General features: G+C 39.1%; 1 protein-coding gene and 1 long non-coding RNA gene across 2 annotated transcripts in view; both read right to left on the bottom strand.

Annotated features, from left to right (window-relative positions):
• The window catches only part of dock8 (dedicator of cytokinesis 8), a 79,291-nt gene that overhangs the window by 35,464 nt on the left and 19,051 nt on the right, over positions 1 to 24,776 (bottom strand). The window contains 4 exon segments of the mRNA XM_039803798.1: positions 845 to 911; positions 1,693 to 1,778; positions 2,338 to 2,547; positions 6,998 to 7,106. Coding sequence (XP_039659732.1) covers positions 845 to 911; positions 1,693 to 1,778; positions 2,338 to 2,547; positions 6,998 to 7,106 — 472 coding nt within the window.
• On the bottom strand, positions 9,062 to 16,985 carry LOC120560908. Its single transcript, XR_005639533.1, has 3 exons — positions 16,492 to 16,985; positions 13,102 to 13,206; positions 9,062 to 9,925 (listed from the first exon to the last, which is right to left on the bottom strand). It is a non-coding gene; the product is annotated as an uncharacterized LOC120560908 (long non-coding RNA).

Raw genomic sequence — 24,776 nt, 5'->3', positions numbered from 1 at the left:
GTATCTGGTGTCACAGTATAAGAAGACACATTTGATAGTGATAGCAGGTTCTAATTTGATTGATTTGTTTACAATTTTACAGATTGTGCTTTAAATAAGAAAACACCTTTGTTGTGATTTTCCATCATCGTTGTCCGAATTACTGCTGCATCAATCACAAGCACTGCAAAACTATGTATAATAGCAAGGTGAAGAGTCTCCAAAACATAAAACGATAGGTAGGCCAAACACCAACTGACAGACCGTCTCCACAACAAACACACATAATGAGCCTGACCAAACTAGCATTTACTGCGGGGCAATTGTATTGTAAGTGGTGTGTAATTTTGTCCTACCCTTGTACTGTATGCGGTAAGGTGAACAGGTCACACAAGTTTCCAGGACAAAAGTTATAACATGCTTTTAGTCAACATTAGAAATACCATTAAAGGGGAACTATGCCTATTTTCTAAATGTATACATGTTATTCCTATGGTCTAAGAAAAAAACTGCTCCATGGACAATGACTTGGTAAAGATGTTACAGATGACACTGAGAGCACCCATAGTAGTGTATATGAGTAAACTACAATAGAATAAAGCTCATGTAGATATAAAAAATAAAAAAAAAATCAGTCTGCCATTAATTGTTTATGGAGCAGCTCCAGAATTTATATGATGACATCATAAGTTTGAGACTTACTTCTCTGGTTTCTGGCTTTGAGAGAAAATGGCTCATCTTCACAAATATTGATTGAACTTTCCTTGTCCATGGAATTAACATATTGGAATTCCTAATTCAGGTGTTGTTCCCCTTTTAAGACAACATAAATCATAAGGACAACTGTGAAGCAATGTTTTCTTACCTTTTTCTTCTCTTTCAGGTCATACAAGGCCATAGTGGCAAATATGGGCTCAATCTCAATCTCAAACCTGTGAATGCCAAGAAAGAAAAGGAAATTAGTAACTTAATAATATCAAGACATATACTTAGCATATTCAACATTTGTACTCTGGGTTTTCCTTTTACTGTACTGACATTTGATTCTATATTTTCCTATTCTATTCCCATTGATTATTGATGTTATGTTATTGATGTTATATAAAATGTATCACAGTAAGTGATAACATTTTTGAACTGAGGGTTAAAGGATAGTGGTGCTGAGGGTTAAAGTGAAGCAAGCTGAGCATTGAGTTCAACTGAAACATTTTGCAGTATTATGGATTGCAACAAGGACGAGCGAGATCAAAGGTAACAGGCAGAGAAACACTGTGTGTGTGTGTGTGTGTGTGTGTGTGTGTGTGTGTGTGTGTGTGTGTGTGTGTGTGTGTGTGTGTGTGTGTGTGTGTGTGTGTGTATGTGTATGTGTGTGTGTGTGAGAGAGAGAGACAAAATCCCACAGAGAGAGGGAGGAACAGTGATTTTCTGGAGAAGAACAACAGACACTACACAGCACTCCTCCCCTCTCCCACACTGCGCTGTCCGTCACATCTAGAAGCCTTTTGAAACAACTACTCAGACTTTTAAATCCTCATCAGATGTGGCAAACAAGAATGTACTGTATGTTAAATGCTAAGCGAAAGGTCATTTTCATAAACAAGGGGGTGTTGGAATAATTTCCCCGTTAACACAGCTAACTGTTGGTTCCATGTCCAACTTAAGGCAGCTGTTTAAATCCCCCCTCCTACAGTATTATGAAAATGTATGACATACTTGATGGTCTGGCATCGGATCAAGATGCGGTCTCCAGTGTGTTCTTTGGGGCAGTCAGGGATGGGCCGAATCTCCACTGCATCTTCCTGGAGCACAATAGCAGAGAAAGTTTTCAAACCATGCAAAAAGAAATAGGAGTTGTTACATTTGGAGGACATTTAGGATCTTAGACAAGATTCACAGTGTTCATAGGAGGGAGGAAGTGAAAATAGAACTACAAAATGGAAAACTATTCTTCAAGTGTTAACCAGATATATAAGTATGTGAATATTTGGAATTTTTCAAAAAGAAATACTTAAAAAACAAATGATTAATTGATTACTAAAATAGTTTCAGGATTCATTTTCTACTTTAAAAAATATTAATATTTAAAAGAAAGATGATTTTAATATAATATTGTGACAACCTCAGATCCCACCCTGATGAGCCAAAACCATTTGGGGAATAAAGCATGCCTTCTTAAGAGTGACAGGGACCAACCCTAGCCCACATGATTCCAACATGCATGTATGAACTGGTACAGTATATATACTATATATATATATATATATATATATATATATATATATATATATATATATATATAGTATATATATATATATAATATATATATATATTATATATATAACTGTCTCTATTTCTCACCTCATCGGCTGGGGGGTACAGAGCAAACAGCTCGGGGTGTCTGTTCCCCTGCCGGGCCTCCTGGTTGAAGCGGTCCAGCTCCTCGGGGCTGCTGAAGGCCAGCAGCCCCTCAACTCTCTTGTCCGGGGTCAAAGACCGCAAGTTAAAGTCGGAGGAGGTCAGTGTGCGGCCAGAGTCATCACTCAGCCCCGCTAGTGTTGGTGACTTGACCTGGGGCAAAGACAGAAAGAGAGGGGTAAGTGGGTGGGGGAGGACAGAGAGAATAGGGTGAGGGGAATCAAATGTGGGAGCAGGAAAGATGGAGCAATAGAAAAACAAAGGATGAGCAAAATAAGAGGGTATTAAGGCAGAATATCCAGAGGCATGGTATTAAGAGAGACATCAAAGAAAATAGGTGCAGGGTAAAAAATACTATATTAATGGATATTTGGTCAAAGCCTACTCTTTCTCCATTTAAACTATATTATTTGAATGGGGGTTTGCCCCATTCAAATAATCAACTGTATACTTCCACAGCATTTTATGAACCGTCAACAACATACACTACATTGAAAATTCAGCCTCCATGGTTATGTTGTCAGCAGACACAACAAACAGCTAACAGGCATTTACGCAGTCTAGACAGTGTTTTGGTGTGGAGACAATGATGTCTCTGGTGTTTTTGTCTGATCAAGGCTTACTTAATGTAGAAAACACAAAACAGGCTCATGTTTATGTTCACAGTATGCTACAGAGAGTAAAGTGATAGGAGTCCTTAACAATATTGTTCAGCAGGTGCTTCGTTGTTTGTAATAAACATGCAGTTTTCTTGCTGTATATGTAGAAAAACACCAGAATGCAGGAAATAAGGACATTGAATTTTAACATACGATAGGGTGGTATGAGTTACTCATCACAAGTGATATTGATGCATTGTGCATTAGCTGATCAAGTTCTGTAATCAGAGAGCTCCCAGCAGGCTGATGGCATGCCAGGCAAAAATGATAGCAGCAAAGAGGGCCAAGCTGACTCAATGACCCAGAGCTACAATAGCCTTAAAAACAAGCTTGCTAGATGCTGCATATTTTTGACATCCAGTGCCCTGCCAGCAAAAGCACAGGCCTGTTGGAAAAAAATGAGCACCAGGCAGAGGCATGAGCTCAAAGCTTATAAATTAACTCACTTAATATAACAGTGTGATATGCAAATGTGCCTCTCAGACGCCCTGAGGTCAGAGTATAGTTAAAAATATTAATGTTGCCATTTGGCTTCTCCACTGTGTCCTCTGCTGTTTTGGTTGGAATAAACAGGATACTCACATTCAGAAAGTGACTGTGTATTAATACCAACAACCTCTGCCACCTTATGCAAATACATCCAAACTCTTATATTAACATAAACTTAAAATGATTCCTCCTTTGGGACTCCAATGAAAGGAAAGCAACTGGATGTTGTCTACCATAGTGCCATACGTTTTGTGACCAGAGCCCCTTATAACACCCACCACTGCAACCTCTATGCAATAGTTGGCTGGCCTTCGTTACACACTCGACGCTTAACTCACTGGTACCAACTCATTTACAAGTCCTTGCTAGGCAAAGCCCCGCTGTACCTAAGCTCACTGGTCACAATAGCCTTAGCTCTAGCAGTTACATCTCCTTGGTCACCCCAGAGCCCACACCTCCTTTGGCCGCCACTCCTTCCAGTTCTCCAGACCACAATCTGCACTAACTGTATATTGACTCTTCACTACATTTCAGCATTTATATAGACTGTCTATTCATATATATAAAACTGTTTTTTGACTTTTTACTACATCTCAGCAGTGATATAGACTGTCTATTCATGTATATTGTGTTATTACCATATCACTTTCGCATATCCATCGACATACACCTCACTTTGCGCCGGCTTTGTAGTATCTACTTAATCTGCACTTTATGTAACCTACTGTATTCTGGTATTGTATTGAATGTGAAACTGTATGTTGTCTTGCACGCTTTTCTTTGCCAGGTCGCCGTTGCAAATGAGAACCTGTTCTCAACGGCCTACCTGGTTAAATAAATTTTTAAAAAAGCATCTTTAAAATGTCCTTGCACTTGTGCCTGTCCACAGTCCACTCAACGTTTTTGAGTGTTGTTAAACACAGGAAGAACCTATTATTCCTGTTTACAGATAAATTGCCGTTAGACTGTGTTAACGTTAACTGATTGGATCCTCTGCCCAGCAGTAAGAAGTCTCTCAGGCTGGCACTGGAACCATATGCAATTACTCAGACTAAGCTAGAGGGCAGGGCATAACCTTACTGCTCCCATGCTACATCCAGCTTGTCTCTTTCGTTCCCGTCATCCATCAATCTCACATCCCAGTTCTCAAACCACAGGCAAGGACTGGCCGAGCTTCTTCCTAATAAAGCCTTACCCTGTTGAGGCTCCAAGGGACCATCACGCCATAATCCCAGGGATATTGCTAAACCAGACTGGACCTTAGAAGAGACCCATTAAGCACTGAGGGACAATAGTGCTGTTCTTCCCCTCTCTTCCCCTCCCTGTCACTCTCTTTCTGGCATGTAGCTCATGGGAAGCCTGTGGCAGTAATAGGGCCTTTTGGTTTGGGTGATTAACCAGAATTGGCAAGGATAGGGAGACAGGAGGGGGCTGGTGAGACTGGCTGGTGGTGAGGGATGGCTGGGTAACCAGCCACAGGCTGGGAGTGGCGCTGACTGAGACATTGATTGGCTGGGACTGCCTGATGCTGGGAGCTAGGGATTTGGCAACTATGAGACAAAAGAGCTAGAGAGGGTAGTGAGAGCGGATGGGAATTTGGCTCAAAATACTGTTAGCCGCCTACTAAGGCAGGGATCCGTAATGAAAGTAAAGGACTGAGGGATGCAGACGTAAGCTGCCAATTTAAAAAATGTGCAGTAGAATAGAAAAAAATAATGGCACATATTAAATCACAACATCTTTCCGATAGTCCAGCTAAACACAGAGATGAGGAATGTTAGATTGTATAATATTCCGGTTTAGTTCTGTGTAAGCCAGGTCTCCCACTCCTCCCTCACATTCAACATCCAGTATTGTCGTCTCACTCAAGCCTTGATTAGTATGGACTACCATACTGCTCTTACTTAATGGCCTTCCTCTCACAAAAGACACTTTAAGTAAGTGCAAAATATTGGCATTGAAGAACAAAGCTTTTTTTGTAGTTCTGCTTAGGAAATACAGTTTGACATTTTAGGAAATGCACTTATTTCCTTTCATGTTGATATTTAGATCTATACCAGTCTCATGTCTGTGCTTAGCATGAAGACTGAAAGCAGTGGGAAACAATCTAGCTTGTCTTTCACTACCAGCACCGCTAAAGCTCACTAACTAATAATTAACATGTTTATTTCATTTCTTTGTGCTAGGCTACCAGGGCACACCACAGATTGTATTTAGTTTGTTCAATCCATACATAAACAAGCAGAACATGTTAATTTGTGATCTGTATCTACAGTATGTTGGTAGGCATAGGTTTTAACTTTAGCTAAATTAAAATAATCTGCCAAACTTCTTATCACCTATTGGCTCAGAGTACATCTGTTTTAAGGGCAAACTTTCTAAGAAAGCAAATAAGTGTATTTCCAAAAAACTATTCCTTTACATTTGGGCTCTTAAAATGTATCAAGTTAATATTATGTATACTAAGCTGTAGCAGAACTGTATTTTTTTTTCAGGTTGTTCTCACTCTAATGAAACCTAACCAGGGGACCTAGCCTAAGCCAAAGTCTCGACCGCAAACGTCACGTCAGCGTCACCATTGCGTGCTGACAGCATTTATTCGAAACTGAGGCGAGTGTCTATACTGGTTCCGCCTGGTCTGCAAATTTCAGAGCCTCGAACAGCAGGGCAGGATGGTTTTGGTGATAGGAGCAGAGTTGTCTAGTGAAGCCTCAATACCCAAGACGTTCCCGTGTCTTGCTTCCCAGCTGCTGGGCAAAACTGAAAGGAGTCTGTGGGATTACAAACTGGAGCAGCGTGTGCTGCTCTCTGGCTCTGTACAGAGACAGCCCCTCTGCGTCGCCTAGGTTGCAAAACGTAGATAAATACATTTATTCAGACCTTTTTATTGGGCATCAACCTCGCGTTTACGCACCTATTGTCGATAAAATAGACGAAGTGCAAATAACTGGACTGAGACGCGAGCGTGACGGAGCAGGTGCAGACACTGCTGGGTTCAAATGAGAGTGTATCTGTTAAGTTGATTTTAGTTTATTGTGTTGACTTCTGTAGTGTGTTCGTGTTAAATAAAAAGTACATTAATGCAACTGGCTTTGGGTCAATTCTTAATGTGAACATTAATACTTTTAATAATGCACCAGGTTAGAGGGAACCTTGTGCAATTGTAGAATCCCTTTCATTTCCAAGCAACATTGGTTTTGCCACTGAAATATCCCTAATCGAATTGTTATTGGATCGAAACCAGAAATCTAATCTTGTGAATCGGAATCAAATCGATTGAAGAAATCAGTGGCGATACCCAGCCCTAAAGGACAGGACTGACTGAAGAAGGAAAGAAGTGACGAATTATACCAGTCTGACACTGCACAAGACCGGCTCTGAAGAAGGCTTACACTTCTTCTTTATTGGGTAACAATAGTCAGAAGGTGTGTGTTGGCTACGTTTGTGTTGCTTACCGGCTTCTGCTGGTTGTCTGGCTCGACGTCGGACTCAAAGGTCTGTTTACGAAGGAGTTTGTGTAGGCCTACTCGCTCCGAATACGCACTCCAGCCATCGCCCTGGCACCTACACACACACACACACACACACACACACACCACACACACATACCCGTTTTTGTTATCCGGTGGGGACTCATGACATAGCGAATGTACATGGGGACCCTTTCTAAACTACTACTTCTAAATGAGCTAGAGCCATGGTTTCAACTCCAAAAATTCTTTCTTGATTCTGGGATCCTGAAAATCACTTAAAATGTTAGGATTTCACAAATAAAGGTCAAACCTGACATTCACCAACTCTCTGGGGACACATGGCAAATTCTTTTAATATTTACAATATTTATACCCCCATTCCATTGAAATACTCCTCCTTCTATTATATACATTTTTTTTTCAGCTATAAAGACCTCATATTTACTTTTATCACTCGTTGTTGTATAGTACAGGTGAAATAATTAAAGTAGCCACCAGGTGGCGCTTCCATGGTTTTGGTTTTTTATGTTTTGATGCTCCTCTTGCCTGTCTTAAGTTTGTTTTGGCCATTTAATGGTGTTTTTAATTAACTGTTTACTGATTCTGCAAGGGTGGACAAGCTGGTTTAAAGAGAGTAGCTCTGCTCCGCAAACAGACCTGTTATGCCCTATCCTCCACTCAAACACCAGACTACTGACATCACAATAAAACCGCTGATCATATTTATACCCTATATACCCTCATTGATAAACATATAAAGAATATACATGCTTTTTATTTACTTTCAAAAGCTTTAGTGTATATTTGACACAAGATTGTTCTACAAAGCTACTGAAAGTAATGTAAAAGGCATTTTAATGACTTTTTAATGAACGCAGGACTTTGTATGCTGTACAAAAATGTAAAAACAAAATGCCAATTAGAAATTGTGCTAAAACTCATTTGAGTTGTGTGTTTGAACCAAGTGCACTCCATACCAGCGAGGTGGGGGTCCGGTCCACTTACAAAACAAGAATTGAATCAATAAGATAACACACTATTGACACCTTGCATGCAGAGTTCTGTAAGCTTCTCCTACATGTCGAGAGGAAAACTAAATATAATGCAAAGAGGCGAGAATTAGGCCAGTTTATCAGAATTTAAAACCAAAAATAAGCAATTAAATTTTGGACACATCTAAACATAGTGACCCCTCTCATATTATCAAGTGCCAAGAGATGAACAAAAATGGACACCCGCTTACCCAGCTGAGTTCACAAACCTGTTCCACCAAAGCATCAGCAACATAACAAACAACTCAACTAGATTACACCACAGCTTAAACAAAACTACATCATCTATTTTCCAATAGATGATGTAGTTTTGTTTAAAAACTACATGTTTTGTTGCTCTAAATCAACAGGACACCATAGCAGATTATTTGGGCATGGTTACGGATCGGCACAGTGCAGACTGAGTGCGCACAGCCTTGCCATTGAAAACAGGTGACAAAGGAAAACCTGGCTCCCTGTAGAGCAAAGGCTGTCCACTGATTGCACCCTTAGTGATCCTAAAACAGAGCCAAACTTCCTCACTTAACATGTCAAATATATAAACATTTGGAAACTATATTTCCAAAGAATATATATAAGAACCAAAGAGGTTTTCTATAGCCTCTGAGAAATAATTTAACCGACTAGGACAGTCTTACTAGGGGGGGGACACTAAGAGCTGTGAGCAGGCAGCAGTCTGTGTTGCTTCCATAAACTGAGGGACAGTGAGTGACAGCAGCAGTCGCCTGCACCTTGTACTTGTTTTGTTCATTTTTCTTCGTTTCCTGTCGGTATTGTTCCAACCAACCTTTGACTTGTAGTACTTTATATATTCTAGTTCATTCAGAAAATGCCACAGAAGCAATGGTGTTTACATTGCAGATTAACTTTATTATCACAACTCATCCATATACAAATTAATTTGTCCTGGCTCTTTGCTATGATCATTCCTTCTCCTTCACCTCTTTCTCTTACTTCCTACAAACCTGTCTGTCTCTGCCGACCTCGATTTCTCTACAAACCTGTCTCTCTCTCTGTACGTGTTTCTCTCTCGTTACCTCTGTTTCTTATTTTAAAAAATGTTCAGGAACACTTTCTCTTTCTACACACCCATCTATCTCTCCCTACATAGTCTCTCTCTCTAATATACCTCACTATCTAATCTACATACCTGTCTCACTCTCTAATCTACATACCGGTCTCTCTACATACCTGTCTCTCTCCTTTCTACATACCTGTCCCTCTCTACATACCTGTCTCTCTCTACCTACATACCTGTCTATCTCATTTCCTACATACCTGTCTATCTCTACATACATACCTGTCTCTCTCTCCCTGCAAACCTGTCTCTCTACAAACCTTTCACTCTCTCTACAACCTGTGTCTCTCTCTACCTCCATTTCTCCAACCACCCATGACCGACTACCACAATGTTCTTTAGGATAAAAATTTAAATGACATCACTCAATGAAATAATAGTCAGAGCATGTAGACATATTAAATTTGAAAACATAAGAGCTATAACAATCTTAACAAAATGTCTTTGCATGCTCAGATATGAGCTGAATTGAAGTTAGCGCTGTACCTAGTTGTGGGATTGTAGAAGAACTTAGATGGCAAAAAAGAATTATGTTCAGTGATTATAATTTAGATTTCCATTAGTTATTTTCTAGACGCTTTAAAGTGTCAATGCGGTTCTTCACATAGAACTTAACTGCCTGCCAGCTCCTTCCCCTAAGCACCTCTGAGGATTCCTTGATAGATGCTTCACACTGGGCTTTACCAGGAACCCTGCCAGAGTTGATGTTGTCCATGAGATTGCTCTCCACAGCCTGGACCTCCTCTGTGCTCCACTTCTTTCTCGCCATTTTTGATGAACCTTAGACAAAGAAGTAAGGCCAATCAATGTAAAATTGCTTGCAGACTTTAAAGATTAAAAATCTAAAATGGACAGCAGAAACTAGGTGGTTATTATTGTCATGCTAATAACTATAATAATAATAAGTCATTTAGACTGAAAAAAAACTGTAAAAGTGTGGTTGTTACAAGGGGACTAGATGGCAACTAGATGGTTGCTAGATGTTACCTCATAACCACCTAGGGCTGCACAACAGAGACACAGCACATCGCGTCATACTCCCACCAGAGAGGAAAACATCTTTCCGCTCTCTATCAACTTGTATTGGATGAAGGTGCCTCATCTTCAATTTTGTCTGCTGGCAAACCGAAACATTCCTAAAAGCTGCCGTGTGGTGATATTTACTACCAACAATGTATAGAACCCAGAACCAAAGTTTTCATAAGTTTTGGAACCGAAAAACTGAGCTTTTATGATGACAAAAGTGGATATAGACGTGAGGAATCAGCAGAGAGAATGGTTAGACTGTGGGATTCTGACACTAAGCTAACAATATGCCCAATGTTACGTTTGCAGCAAGCATTTTATTAACAAGTCAAATATCCAAATGTCAGTTTTAGACTAACTACAGTCTGTAAGGTAAGCGAACACAGGTAATGTTGGACATAACTTTAGTTTAGTGTCAGGATTCCAGTCTTCCCATTCTTCCTGCTGATTACTCATGTTTGTGTTGTTTGCTAGCAGAAGGAATAAAGAGGAGAAAACCTTGACAATACAAGTAAACGGAGGGCAGAGAGCTGTTGCCACCCCTGGTGGGGGCGGGACTTAAATACGCTCCGTCTCTATATGGAGAGAAAAAAAATAAAAGCTTTTCTTTTTGTCACAATATACATTTTTACTTAAGAAATTTAAAATTCATGATGATGTAATATTTTGTTGGGGTCTTTATTCCTATATCTGAAAAACATGATTTGTAGGCCAGGGCATCTCTGTTTCTTCAATCTACATATTGCACTTGGCCATATTGTGATTTTGATAATATTTTTGATTAATTTTTCAGCCCCATAAGTCCCTAACAACTACTTAGCAAAAACCAAGCAATGCTCTACCAACCATCTGGTTGGTACTGCACTTCCTTTTTTAGCCTTGATCTGGCTGCAAGTAATTCCCTTTTTCATTTACTTACTGACAAAATCAGCTTTATATCACATAGGACTACTTAAATAACATGAGACATTTGTACATAGCTGACCAGATCCCTTTTAGTTAAGCTCACATTCAAATTCACAATTACCTTTATGTCTTTGTAAATCATTGTCCAAAACCAATTTTTACGTTAATCTTGATTGCTATACCTATGTGAGTACTGGGAAAAAAAAATAAAAAACGAAGTCAAATCGGTGCTAGCAACACGGAGCTGCTGCAGCTAATGCCCAGAGCTCCCACTCAGCTAAAACGGCAGTTTTGGGGGCACAAGATAAAGAGTGCCTTTGTGTCTCTTAACAGACACAAAATGCAATTAAAATGTCTGTACAACATGAACAGGGCCCTTACATGACAACTAGATGCATTTGTGTTCAGCCCGGCTTCTGTAATAATCATCACAAAGCAGTTCCCTGTGTATTTGTAGCATTTATATCCATTTTGTGTGTGATCCATCTAGCGTTGGTGAGTAGGAGTCTTGTCAGTGTTGATTGTTGTGGTTTCCTTAGCCAGGCTAGCAGGCCCGGCCGGCGTCCCATCTTCTGCTTCCTGGCTTACCGTGGCCGACAACAATCCAGTGAGCGCCCGCTGGTCTGGTGGAGGTCTTCCAGAAGACCATTCAAGCCTTTGCTGAGAAAATTTGTATTTTATTTCCCCCTCAAAAATAGGTCATTGAGCACCTTAGTGGTTATGACCATATTAGTGACTATGTTACTACATGGAAACGGGCCAAATGATGCCTGTTTCTTGTACAGTAATAGCGTTACTGAAGGCTAGCTCTAGCTCCATAGTTACATTACCCCAAGCTTCTTCCTTTGTGAACACCTCCACTCTTCACTCTTCACACACGCTCCTCCAACCTGCATACTGTTTACCTTTTCCTGCTACAACTGAATTCAAAGCGGGACTTCAGCGAGACTACAGCTAGCCGTCTGTAACACTATTTTACCGTACAAGGCAAACATAATTTGGTCCATTTCCATGTAGTTACATAGTCACTAATATGGTCATAATCACTACAGTACATTTACGGTACTAGTACTACATTTTTGAGGTTGGAAATAGAAAAATATTGCAGCGAAGGCTTGAATGGTCTTCTGGAGGGACATCCACCAGACCAGCGGGCTTTCGTTGGATTGTTGTCGGCCGGGGTAAGCCAGGGAGGCGGCGAAGCAGAAGCATGGACGCCGGCGGGCCTGCTAGCCCGGCTAAAGGAAACTACAACAATCAACACTGGCAAGACTCCTACTCACCAACGCGCACACAAAATGGATATATATGCTACAAATACACACAGAACTGCTGCGTGATGATTATTACCGGAGCCTGGCTGAACACACTCACTCATCCCAGACGGCAGCTAGCAGCTAACAGGGTAGGTGAATTTAAACAATGGCTAAGTTGCTAAACGCATCTTGTTGCCATGTAAGAGCCCTGTTCATGTTGTACAGATGTTTTAATTGCATTTTGTGTCTGTTAAGAGGCACAAAGGCACTCTTTATCTTATGCCCCCAAAACTGCCGTTTTAGCTGAGTGAGAGCTCTGGGCGTTAGCTGTATTAGCTCCGTGCTGCTAGCACCGAATCGGCTCATATTTTTTTGCTATCGACGGTACTCACATACAGTAGGTATAGCAAGATTAATATAAAAATTGCCAGGAGTTCTCCTTTAATACTATTGATTACAGAAAAATGCCACATCATTAAATACCAAATTTAAGTACCGGAGGAGTAGGCCAAATCCCATCAGTGGTAGTGAGCCAAATTTGTATATTTTCTGAAAATGGCTAAGAAAAGTATTGGTCTAGAGTTTAAGATGTTTTGGCTGTGATTAACCTAGAGTTTTAAACAAGCGCAAATTTACAATAGCTGCGACCACTTAGTGCTTTGGAACCGGTACCAGGTCCGCCGGACTTAACAGGTTAAAACCAAGAAAATTTCCCCCACTACTGTTATTGTCAGACCAAGTTGTGCATTGGATTGTATGTGAACTTACAAATACACTTTCTGCTCTCTTGAGTTCAGGAACACTTATGTCCTTTTCAGGGACGGAACTTAGTTCAAGGATCACTGTAGGGTCAGAAGAGCTCTGGTCCATTTCCTGGGGATCAAATACAAAGCAAACAATTATTGTTGTTAGTTAAAATAAATGTATGCCATTTACTTATTGATAATTTTTCTGTTAAAACTAATTTATTTTAGAATTCCTCTCCCACTACATTCCATATTAGTATTACTATGCACCACATCTAACGTAGCATAGTATAACCTGCTAAACTGACTGACTCTACTCAACCTTTTGGTGACCTTTTTAAAAGCTGTAATCTTTGACACTGATGATGATGATGGATAAAGCCTACCAAGCATTTTTTTCCCAGATTAACCTAATAATGAAAATGTGACATATTATGGTGGGATTCATGAGGCTTATTATTACTTGAGATTATGTACAACACTGTGATTTTAATAAAAAAATCTATAATACAATGACTTACACAAAGCAAAACCTTACTTGGAAAAATATGAGAACCTACAACTCAGGCTAAATACTGGATCATCCTGCAATAGCCCACTTAAGCCAGTTATGATGCCATGTCGTTCAATAAAAACATGATGCAGAGAGGAAGGGGATTGCTAGGTGTGTTTGCACAAAAGTAGTAAAGTTTACATTGGCATGACAGAAAGGTAGGCTATGTTTGATTTGTGTTGCAGGCTAGTTGACTTACGGCATGAGTTTAAGCAGCAGCCATAATGAACCGATAACATGTGTGAGGGCCTATGGCAAGAATGCTGTGACTGAATGATTACAGTTGCTAAGCATAATAAAACATAATGCTAATGTTACTAGCTACAGCTCTTCTTATGGTGCTGTCCGAGGTTTCTTCCTAAGAGGGAATTTTTCTTCGCCACTGTCGAACTGCTTGCTCTTGGGGGAATTGTTGGGGCTTTGTAAATTATAGAGTGTGGTCTATATCTACTCTATCTGTAAAGTGTCTCGAGATAACTCTTGTTATGATTTGATACTATAAATAAAATTGAATTCAATTATGATGCTGCTGAACATTTCTCAAACTTGTAGCTGATGATCACATTATTACTGAGGGTGCAGTTATAGGCAGTCATTACAGGTAGCTGTTGGACTGTTTACATTTTCCACATTAAAAATACATACACAGGGAAAACAACATTGTAAACAAATAGCTAATATTTCTGCCTTGCCGCAGTAAATTATGACTGAAGGTAAATATGGTGCAAAACATGAGAGAAACTTTTCCACCTATTGAAAAATATTCACACAAAGAATTTCACAAATGTGTAGATTGATTTTTACAGATACAATGATAGCTGCAAACTTGTAATGCAACATTTACCCATCATTATTTAATATAAATAATAATAATATACAAAAATCAGTAAACGTTGCATTACAAATGTGCTACTGTCATTGTATCTATGGTAAAATAAATCTACACATTTGTGAATTAGTGTTATTACATTCAGATCACGGTTGTGAAAATGTTTTCTATGAGTGAAAATCTCAATTTCCAAGTTCAGATTTTTTGTTCTCTGGAAGCTGGTCCAAAGATAGACACCATAGTGGTTAAAAGCTGCTTCCCCCTGTTTTCTTCTGACAGTAGGTTTCAGTAGTAGTTGCTAATGTTTTAATCTAAGGTGTCTTGGTTGAGAATGTTGTTGGAATATGTCATGCAGGTAGTTTGGTCCCATCCCCTTTAGTTACTTAAAAACTAACAGAAGTGCCTTAGAATCCATTCTGTATTAAATTGGGAGCCAGTGTAAGGACTTTAAGACTGGCGTAATATGATCTGTTTCTTTTTGTTTTAGTAAGGATCCGGCTGCACTATTCTGTACCATTTGGAGTGGTTTTAAAGTCTTTTTAAGGGAGTCCATCACATTGCAATAATCAATCCCACTAGAAATGAAAGCATGTATGATTTTTTCCAAGTCCCTCCTTTGAAATATATTCTTTTAGTTTATTGATATTTTTAAGATGAAGGTATAATGATTTTATAACTGTTTTAATGTGACTGCTAAAATTTAGATCATTATCTATAAGGACACCAATGTTGTTTTTACCACTTTCTTTGCTTTTAAGCCCTTCCTTTCAAGCAAGGTAGAAAGTTTGCATCTTTCCTCCTCATTTCCAAAACTACCACCTCAGTTTTATTTTTGTTAAGCTGGAGGAAGTTCTGTGACATCCAAGTATCTATTTCTTCAAGGCACTGTCAGAGAGTGTTAATGGGGTTATAGTCATTAGTAAAGATATGATAGGAGATAAATATGTTTACAACAGAACTTAAATAGATCAAATTGAAACGTTATAGAGCATCAGGGTAATCTCATTTGGTAAACTATAAGATGGCAGCCATAGAATGTTGAGGATGTTTCATACATTGCATTGTTTGATGTGTGACAGTGCATGACAGGGTTTTCCCTGAGATTTCAGAGCGCTTAGGTGCAATGACGTCACACATTCATTTGCATATTGGTGATGTCATTAAACAGTTATTTTTGCAAAAGCTTAGCCGATTGTTGTTGGTTGCTGCCAGCAGGAAGGATCATTAGAAGCAAAACTTGGAGGAGCTTGTCACTAAAATGAGAATAGCTTGTCCACCTTAAAGGTCAGCCCAGGGTTGGTGAGTGAATCTTAGCTAAAGTTGTCACTAGCTCTGTGCCGGGCTGGCTAACCGTTTCACTTTAAACCAGCAGGTAGCAAGCAGGACACAGGAACTTGGCTTTGGTCTTGAGGAGTTATAGCAATTACCAACAGATATACTGTACACAGACTAAAATTCTACATTCACATCTATTAAGCAAATGATTATTAACTTCATACTCACAGACAAACACAAGTCCCTCTCTTTTTCCACCACACACTATCTAATGTGTGGGCTATACCTGCGGCGGCTGCGTGTGCAACATGCATGGTGTGTGTGTGTGGTTGGGACACTGTTTGTGTCCATCTTACAGCATGTGTCCAGAAGACAACAAGCAGGAACCCCTCCTGTTCATCGGCTTCTATACAGTCTATGTTCGCAGTCCAGATGATGTCCAAATTGTTTTTATGTTTATACCGCTTTGGCGCTGCCCTCTAAGCTCTATAATGGCAGAGATAACCCTGCATGAGACCCAGAAAGTTGGATTTATCAACAAAACTGCAGGTGGAATACTTGCATAAATCGAGCCTTTGCCATGCAACACATCCACTTTCTGAGTCTCATGCACCAAACCAACACTGATTTCCATGACAATATTTCCAAACAAACATTCTATAGCAGACATTTAATGTGTACCAGCAAAATGACCAAAAAGAGATCATTAAGTGCAAATTCATATTATGAGTTGTCATAATTATCACTTTACTGACCTGAAGAATTTAAAGGGCTGTCACGGTGACCATGAATGGTTGTCAAATCTTCTTCCTGCAAGTCATATCATATATCATATTAGTCACACATTTTAGCTGCATTTCTCCAGTTTATTAACAGTAGATTAGGCAGTACGTGTCACATGCACCGCCAGAGAGGTAGTATAACACTGTATGTCCATATTTTCGATAAATTAATAGGTACAAAATTTTATATTTTCAATTGTGTCAGATGAAATAATGAAAACTTTGAGTCTAAAGGGGCTTTCAACATTATACAGATTTCTTAAGCCATACTAATGCTCAATGTGTAATAAATAAATATGCAGATTACAATACAAGCTTATAAACCAATTAACACCACAAAACTGTCAAATATTAGTCGAGAAAACCTGATAGGATGTTTTTTTTATGGAAAAATCTTTAAGTACAACATATTTATCTCTCTGGAGAAAATAGTTCCCCAGCCACCTCTCCTTCTGTAGTCACCACTCCCTCTCACTCAACACCCCCCCCACCCAGCACTATCTGATTCTGACTGCAAGACACATGTTGCAGCACACTTCATTTCAGCTCAGTATCAGTGCATTTAACATTACTGCAGCCATCTCTCTTGATTTATACTTTTGTTTAAACCCCCACACACACACACACACACACACGTATGGTAAAAGTTGCAAAATGGCGACAGGTCACGGCATGTGTGCACGTTACTAAATGGCTGACCTGGTCCTGAGAACTACACATGCTACTGTCCTAAACTAAGGTTTCCATTTGACACGACGACGGCACAATTTACTGTAAACTAAGATGGTGTTGGTTTATAAACTGTAATGTTAGCTGCCAGTAAACTAGCTAGCATTAACTTATTTGGCTGACAAGATATAAGTTAGCCTTCTAACATTTTACTTTCAAATTAATCTATAAGAGTTGCTTTACATGTGAAAACAGTACAAATCTATTTTAAACAGAATTGTAAACGGTTTAAATGGAAGTAAAATCAATTTTAGACTCACCATCTCTCCCTGATCCATGATTCCAGCCTGCTCTCGTCCATGCAGTGAAGATCTGACGCAGAGTTCACAGCTTACGTGAGGGGAGGGGCTGGACACCATGGGGACTCCGGTATACACACTGGCCACATGGCCAGAGTGGGGGATGGGCGTGGTCGGGATGGGGACTTGAACATGACATACGTGTGTAACAGTGTTTTCTTTTAAACGGCGTCAGTAGCTCAATTTGAGACAATCGAAACCAAAGAACCCTGAAACCTTTCAGCATATAAGCAGGCGAATGCTTTTGGCTTAACTTGAAATAAAAATAATTATTTTTTAATTTTTAATTTATTATTAGTTAGTTTTTTTTCCTCAAAATTAAGCCAATGACAAGTGTACATACTAAATGGATACATTTTTCCTCATATTAAAAATTAATAATAATTATAATAAATATTCTTATCTTATATGTTCATAACATTCATCAAAATATCTGTATAGATGCTTGTGCATGTCAGCGTGCTCTTATCCGTTCAGTAGATATTTGAGTTCACACCACGCCAAACCAGAGCTCCACACTAACTTTTTGCCTCGGTTGCACCTAACTTTTTTTCACTTGCATTGCACTTGCACCCAAAATTTTTCCTCGCATCGCCGTAATGCTGAATGGCGATGTATAACAATGTATGTCCATATTGAGCAATTAATAGGTACAAAATTTTATATTTTCAATTGTGTCAGATGAAATAATGAAAACTTTGAGTCTAAAGGGCTTTCAACATTATACAGATTTCTTAAGCCATACTTAATGCTCAATGTGTGTAATAAATAAATATGCAGATTACAATACAAGCTTATAAACCAATTAACACCACAAAACTGTCAACATTAGTCGAGAAACCTGATAGGATGTTTTTTTATGGAAAAATCTTTGGCACAACATATTTATCTCTGAGAAATAGTTCCCCAGCCACCTCCCTTCTGTAGTCACCCACTCCCTCTCACTCAACACCCCCCACCCACCCCCACCCAGCACTATCTGATTCTGACTGCAAGACACATGTTGCAGCACACTTCATTTCAGCTCAGTATCAGTGCATTTAACATTACTGCAGCCATCTCTCTTGGATTTATACTTTGTTTAAAACCCCCACACACACACACACACACACGCATGGTGTGTAAAATGGCGACAGGTCCAATGCATGGTGCATCAAAGCATTAAATGGCTGACCTGGTCCTGAGAACTACACATGCTACTGTCCTAAACTAAGGTTTCCATTTGACACGACGACGCACAATTTACTGTAAACTAAGATGGTGTTGGTTTTATAAACTGTAATGTTAGCTGCCAGTAAACTAGCTAGGCATTAACTTATTTGGTTGACAAGATATAAGTTAGCCCTTCTAACATTTTACTTTCAAATTAATCTATAAGAGTTGCTTTACATGTGAAACAGTACAAATCTATTTTAAACAGAATTGTAAACGGTTTAAATGGAAGTAAAAATCACTTTAGACTCACCATCTTCCTGATCCATGATTCCAGCCTGCTCGCCCATGCAGTGAAGATCTGACGAGAGTCTACAGCTGCCACGGAGGGAGGGCTGGACACCATGGGGACTCAGAGTACACACTGGCCACATGGCCAGAGTGGGGATGGGCGGGTCGGGATGGGGACTTGAACACGACATACGGTGTAACAGTGTTTTCTTTAAACGGCGCCAGTAGTCCAATTTGAGACAATCGAAAACCAAAGAACCCTGAAACCTTTCAGCATATAAGCAGGCTTAATGCTTTTGGCTTAACTTGAAATAAAAATAATTATTTCTTTTAATTTTTAATTTTATTATTAGTTAGTTTTTTCCTCAAAATTAAGCCACCGACAAGTGTACATACTCTAAATGATACATTTTTCCTCATATTAAAAATTAATAATTATAATAAATATTCTTATCTTTATATGTTCAACATTCATCAAAATATCTGTATAGATGCTTGTGCATGTCAGCTGCTCTTATCCGCTCAGTAGATATTTGAGTTCGTATCCACTCAAACCAGAGCTCCACACTAACTTTTGCCTCTCGGTTGCACCTAACTTTTTTTCACTTGCATTGCACTTGCACCTAAAATTTTTTCCTCGCGACGCCGTAATGCTGAATGGCGATATATAACACTGTATGTCCATATTTTCGATAAATTAATAGGTACAAAATTTTATATTTTCAATTGTGTCAGATGAAATAATGAAAACTTTGAGTCTAAAGGGGCTTTCAACATTATACAGATTTCTTAAGCCATACTAATGCTCAATGTGTAATAAATAAATATGCAGATTACAATACAAGCTTATAAACCAATTAACACCACAAAACTGTCAAATATTAGTCGAGAAAACCTGATAGGATGTTTTTTTATGGAAAAATCTTTAAGTACAACATATTTATCTCTCTGGAGAAAATAGTTCCCCAACCACCTCTCCTTCTGTAGTCACCACTCCCTCTCACTCCACCCCACCCCCCACCCCACCCAGCACTATCTGATTCTGACTGCAAGACACATGTTGCAGCACACTTCATTTCAGCTCAGTATCAGTGCATTTAACATTACTGCAGCCATCTCTCTTGATTTATACTTTTGTTTAACCCCCACACACACACACACCGGTATGGTAAAAGTTGCAAAATGGCGACAGGTCACGGCATGTGTGCCGCGTTACTAAATGGCTGACCTGGTCCTGAGAACTACACCTGCTACTGTCCTAAACTAAGGTTTCCATTTGACCACGGCGGCGGCACAATTTACTGTAAACTAAGATGGTGTTGGTTTTATAAACTGTAATGTTAGCTGCCAGTAAACTAGCTAGCATTAACTTATTTGGCTGACAAGATATAAGTTAGCCTTCTAACATTTTATTCTTTCAAATTAATCTATAAGAGTTGCTTTACATGTGAAAACAGTTACAAATCTATTTTAAACAGAATTGTAAACGGTTTAAATGGAAGTAAAATCAATTTTAGACTCACCATCTCTCCCTGATCCATGATTCCAGCCTGCTCTCGTCCATGCAGTGAAGATCTGGCCGAGGTTCACAGCTTACGTGAGGGGAGGGGCTGGACACCATGGGGACTCCGGTATACACACTGGCCACATGGCCAGAGTGGGGATGGGCGTGGTCGGGATGGGGACTTGAACATGACATACGTGTGTAACAGTGTTTTCTTTTAAGCGGCGTCAGTAGCTCAATTTGAGACAATCGAGAACCAAAGAACCCTGAAACCTTTCAGCATATAAGCGAAGCGAATGCTTTTGGCTTAACTTGAAATAAAAATAATTATTTTTTAATTTTTAATTTATTATTAGTTAGTTTTTTTTTCCTCAAAATTAAGCCAATGACAAGTGTACATACTAAATGGATACATTTTTCCTCATATTAAAAATTAATAATAATTATAATAAATATTCTTATCTTATATGTTCATAACATTCATCAAAATATCTGTATAGATGCTTGTGCATGTGAGCGTGCTCTTATCCGTTCAGTAGATATTTGAGTTCAACAGCACGCAAACCAGAGCTCCACACTAACTTTTTGCCTCGGTTGCACCTAACTTTTTCACTTGCATTGCACTTGCACCCAAAATTTTTCCTCGCATCGCCGTAATGCTGAATGGCGATACACGATATATAGCTCTGCATTTTTTTACAAAGTGGGCTAAATGTTCAGTTTTAAGTCAAAGCCACTTTTCACAAGCTCTTTTATTAAAACAGATTGTGATTAAAATAAAATGCAAAGACAGGGTTTCCTTTACCAGTTTGAAAATATACAGCTGCAACACATGTAAATGGAAGTTATCTAAAATAAATAGCCTAGGATATATATATATATATATATAATATATATATATATATATATATATATATATATATATATATATATATAAATATATATAGAGAAAGCTCCTTCATAAGCTTTCAACAACAATAACAGACTGATTAAAAGAGAAAGAGGGCCGGATAGCTCAGTTGGTAAATATAGAGGTTTGACTCCGACCTGCGGCCCTTTCCTACATGTCATCCCCCCTCTCTCTCCCCCTTTCATGTCTTCAGCTGTCCTATCAAAATAAAGGCCGAAATCTTTAGAGAAAAAAAAAAGAGCGACGAAAGACCGAGGGAGTCTGCCGAAGGACTAAGCGTATGCTCGGCTACTCAGAGAGTGACGGCTGACTCATAGCAACGTTACACCCGTCTTGTGTAGGCTATGAAATGTCTGTATATCGTCACTGCGCTGCATTTTTATGATCCAGCAGGCTCCGTCTTACGCTATTACTCAACCAACTGAAGTTAGCTGCATTTAATAACTTCTAATGTTTTTGCCGTGGCGACGCGAGTAACAGAGAGTTACCAGCGGAAACACTTGTTCCAATACAGGTTTCCCTCTCATACTTAACAATATAAAGCTGTGTTAATAACAATTAAAACTGTAGACAATTGGGAGTTTGGACCAGCGGCGCTGTGTCTCTCCATGTTGCAGGTGAGCGGCGGTGTGTGAGAGTGTGAATGGGGGGCTGCCGGAAGGAGAGATCCAAACACAGGCGCGGCTTTCCAGAAGGAGCGGGTCATGTAACGCAACATTAAACCATATCAATAGAAACTACATGCGCCGTTGGTGGAGAGGCAGCCGGATCACGGGGGCGTTAGGTGCACCGGTCGCGACCTAGGAAAAATCTTAATTCGCACCCTTACAAAATTTTGGTGCATTTGCGACCAAATTGTCGCTCTTGAGCCCTGCAAACTCACCTAATGAAAGGGGAGGGCCTGGACACGCGGGGGACCCTAAACACACCTCATGTTAGCCACATGGTAAAGGCATGGCCAGAGTGGGGGATAGGCGTGGTCAGGATGGGGACTTGAACATGACAGATTGTGTGTAACAGTGTTTTCTTTTAAATGTGGTAACATTAGCTCAATTTAAGACTACAATTTAAACCATACGCTACAAACCCTGAAAGTTTTAGCATATAAGCGGACAAATATTTGGCATTATTTGAAATTAATTTCTTCATTATTATTGGGTTGTTTTTATACTAAATTAATACATTTTTCTCCCCATAAATACTAAATTAATTAATAATAATTATTATACATATTTTTATCTTACATGTTCATAACATTCATCAAAATATATTTCATATATTGTAGTTCTCTGATTCTCAAATTTGTTCTACGCATGCTCCCTCTCTTCAATCTCTCTCTAAACCGCTCCACCACAAACCCTGGTTGCGGGCTCGTTGAGCCACCGTCTAAAACTGCCATTTCCACCAGCTGAGAGTTTGTAACAGAAATAAATGCATTATGGATCATTTTATTTCTATAGTTTGTAAGCTCACTTTCGACCAGCTGACTTCTGTTGAAACAGAAGACGTCTCTAACATTTTAAAACCAGCCTCTGGAGACTTGACCAGCTGAGTCGCAGCAACACCATTAGCGGTTTGTGTCCAGCTGAGGCGAGCCAGTTTAGACTGCTGAAACTGCAATGATCTAAAACAGTTGTGTCTACGTATGTCTTTTGGTCTAAACTCTTCTATAATATATTATAAACTTCCAATTTGATAGTCAGTGTTTATCAGACCACAAATGAGACAATTATTAGAACAACACAGAAACTGTCTCTCACTTGTTACTCAAAATTGTCATGAAAATGACTCAGAAAAATATGAAATACCATAAATATGTCAAAATACACTGAAAGGGGCCTTTAAGATGTCCTGTTTGATTTAGGATTTGAGTGAAAAAAATGTAATTGTGCTGAGAGCAAGCAAGCAATTCGGCAATTCTGAGAGGTGCATGATGCCAGGGGTAGCGTGGCGCCCCTAGTTGAAGCGACACTGCTCTCAAAGGGTTGGTCCGTGCAAGCGATTTTGCTGGCTTTTATGTGTAGGCAGCTTTAAGCAGTCTGGACCATAGAAATTATATGGTTTGGAGTATTGTTATTAATACATGAGCTGAAAGTTTTTCAGAATTGTATTCATAGTTCCCTTTAGGCCTTACAGCTTTTTTAAAGTTAATTACAAAAGTAACAATATATTCATCATTGTTAGCTTATACTATATTATCTATATGTAAATAAAATGTATGGATAAGATGCAGATCTGAAGCAACATCAGAATTATCCATGGTGGGGAAAAAGGGAGAATGGATGGCAAGCAATAAAGCTGAACTGCACCAAACCTTCAAATGAGCTTGAATATCAGGTATGGTAGTCCAGCAGTGAGGTGGCATAACTAAAATATCAAAACCATATTATAAAAAGGTTGCTCAAATCAAGCAAACTGATTTGTTCTGGTTCATAACAGGGATATAATAACAACCACATACAAAAGCTATAATTAGAATTCCTTTGAACAACAAGTATCACTCCAAGTTTGAGATACAACATTACACAAACTGATAGCTGGTTACAACGGACAGAAGCTGTTCATCTGCACACACACTGCCATGAAACAGAGTTGGTTGGCGAAGTATCTATATAATGTATATATTTAGAATATTTTCCCGCTTTATTTTGCCATCAGACAGCCCTTTACTAAAAGGAATTGAAGTTGTTGTCTATGCTCTCTTAAAAGCCTTCTTCATTGATAAACACAGCAATTTTAATCTAGCCGAAAACAGGATTTGCTCTTCTACCACTGCCGCCAGCAGTTGGTTGCTTGTCTAGTTCTGTCTCGATTGTTAAGTTGGTTTTGTTATTGTGTGCCTTTTCATTAGCTTTATGTAAAAGAAATAGTCTGTGCAAAAGTCTGTGCTAGGCTAACATTATCTGCCCTGCTATATGTTGTGCCTTTATCACAACATACTATGGCCTGTTGTAAGCTATTACTTAAGTATCAAAATATCTTAATCATCTCTTAAATAACTATAAATATAATTATAATTAATACATATTTAATGCATTAGTCTTTATTGAACATGTATAGCATAAAATAACATGAGGTTTTGTTTGGAAATAACCTCAAACTGAATTCATGCCAAACTGTCTGTTCCTCTGGGCCTCTCTGCTTCAGAGGTCACAACCAGGTCAGTTGAGACATATTGGGTTGGGGAGGGAGTACGCAATCTGCACCTGCACTACTGCTGCATTCAAGGGGAATATGGAAAGGCAATTTTACTGACCCTGACTGGTCATGTTTTTACTAAAATGGAGGACTGCTGATTTTTTTGCAGTTATTTTAAGACAATTTAGCTCTTGCTGAGTAATTCAAGGCATCCTCTGACCTGGATGACTGAGAA

Source organism: Perca fluviatilis, chromosome 6, assembly GCF_010015445.1.
Source record: "Perca fluviatilis chromosome 6, GENO_Pfluv_1.0, whole genome shotgun sequence".
NCBI classification, from domain to species: domain Eukaryota; kingdom Metazoa; phylum Chordata; class Actinopteri; order Perciformes; family Percidae; genus Perca; species Perca fluviatilis.
Note: the sequence above shows the minus strand (reverse complement) of the source record. Positions and strands in the feature narration are given on the sequence as shown.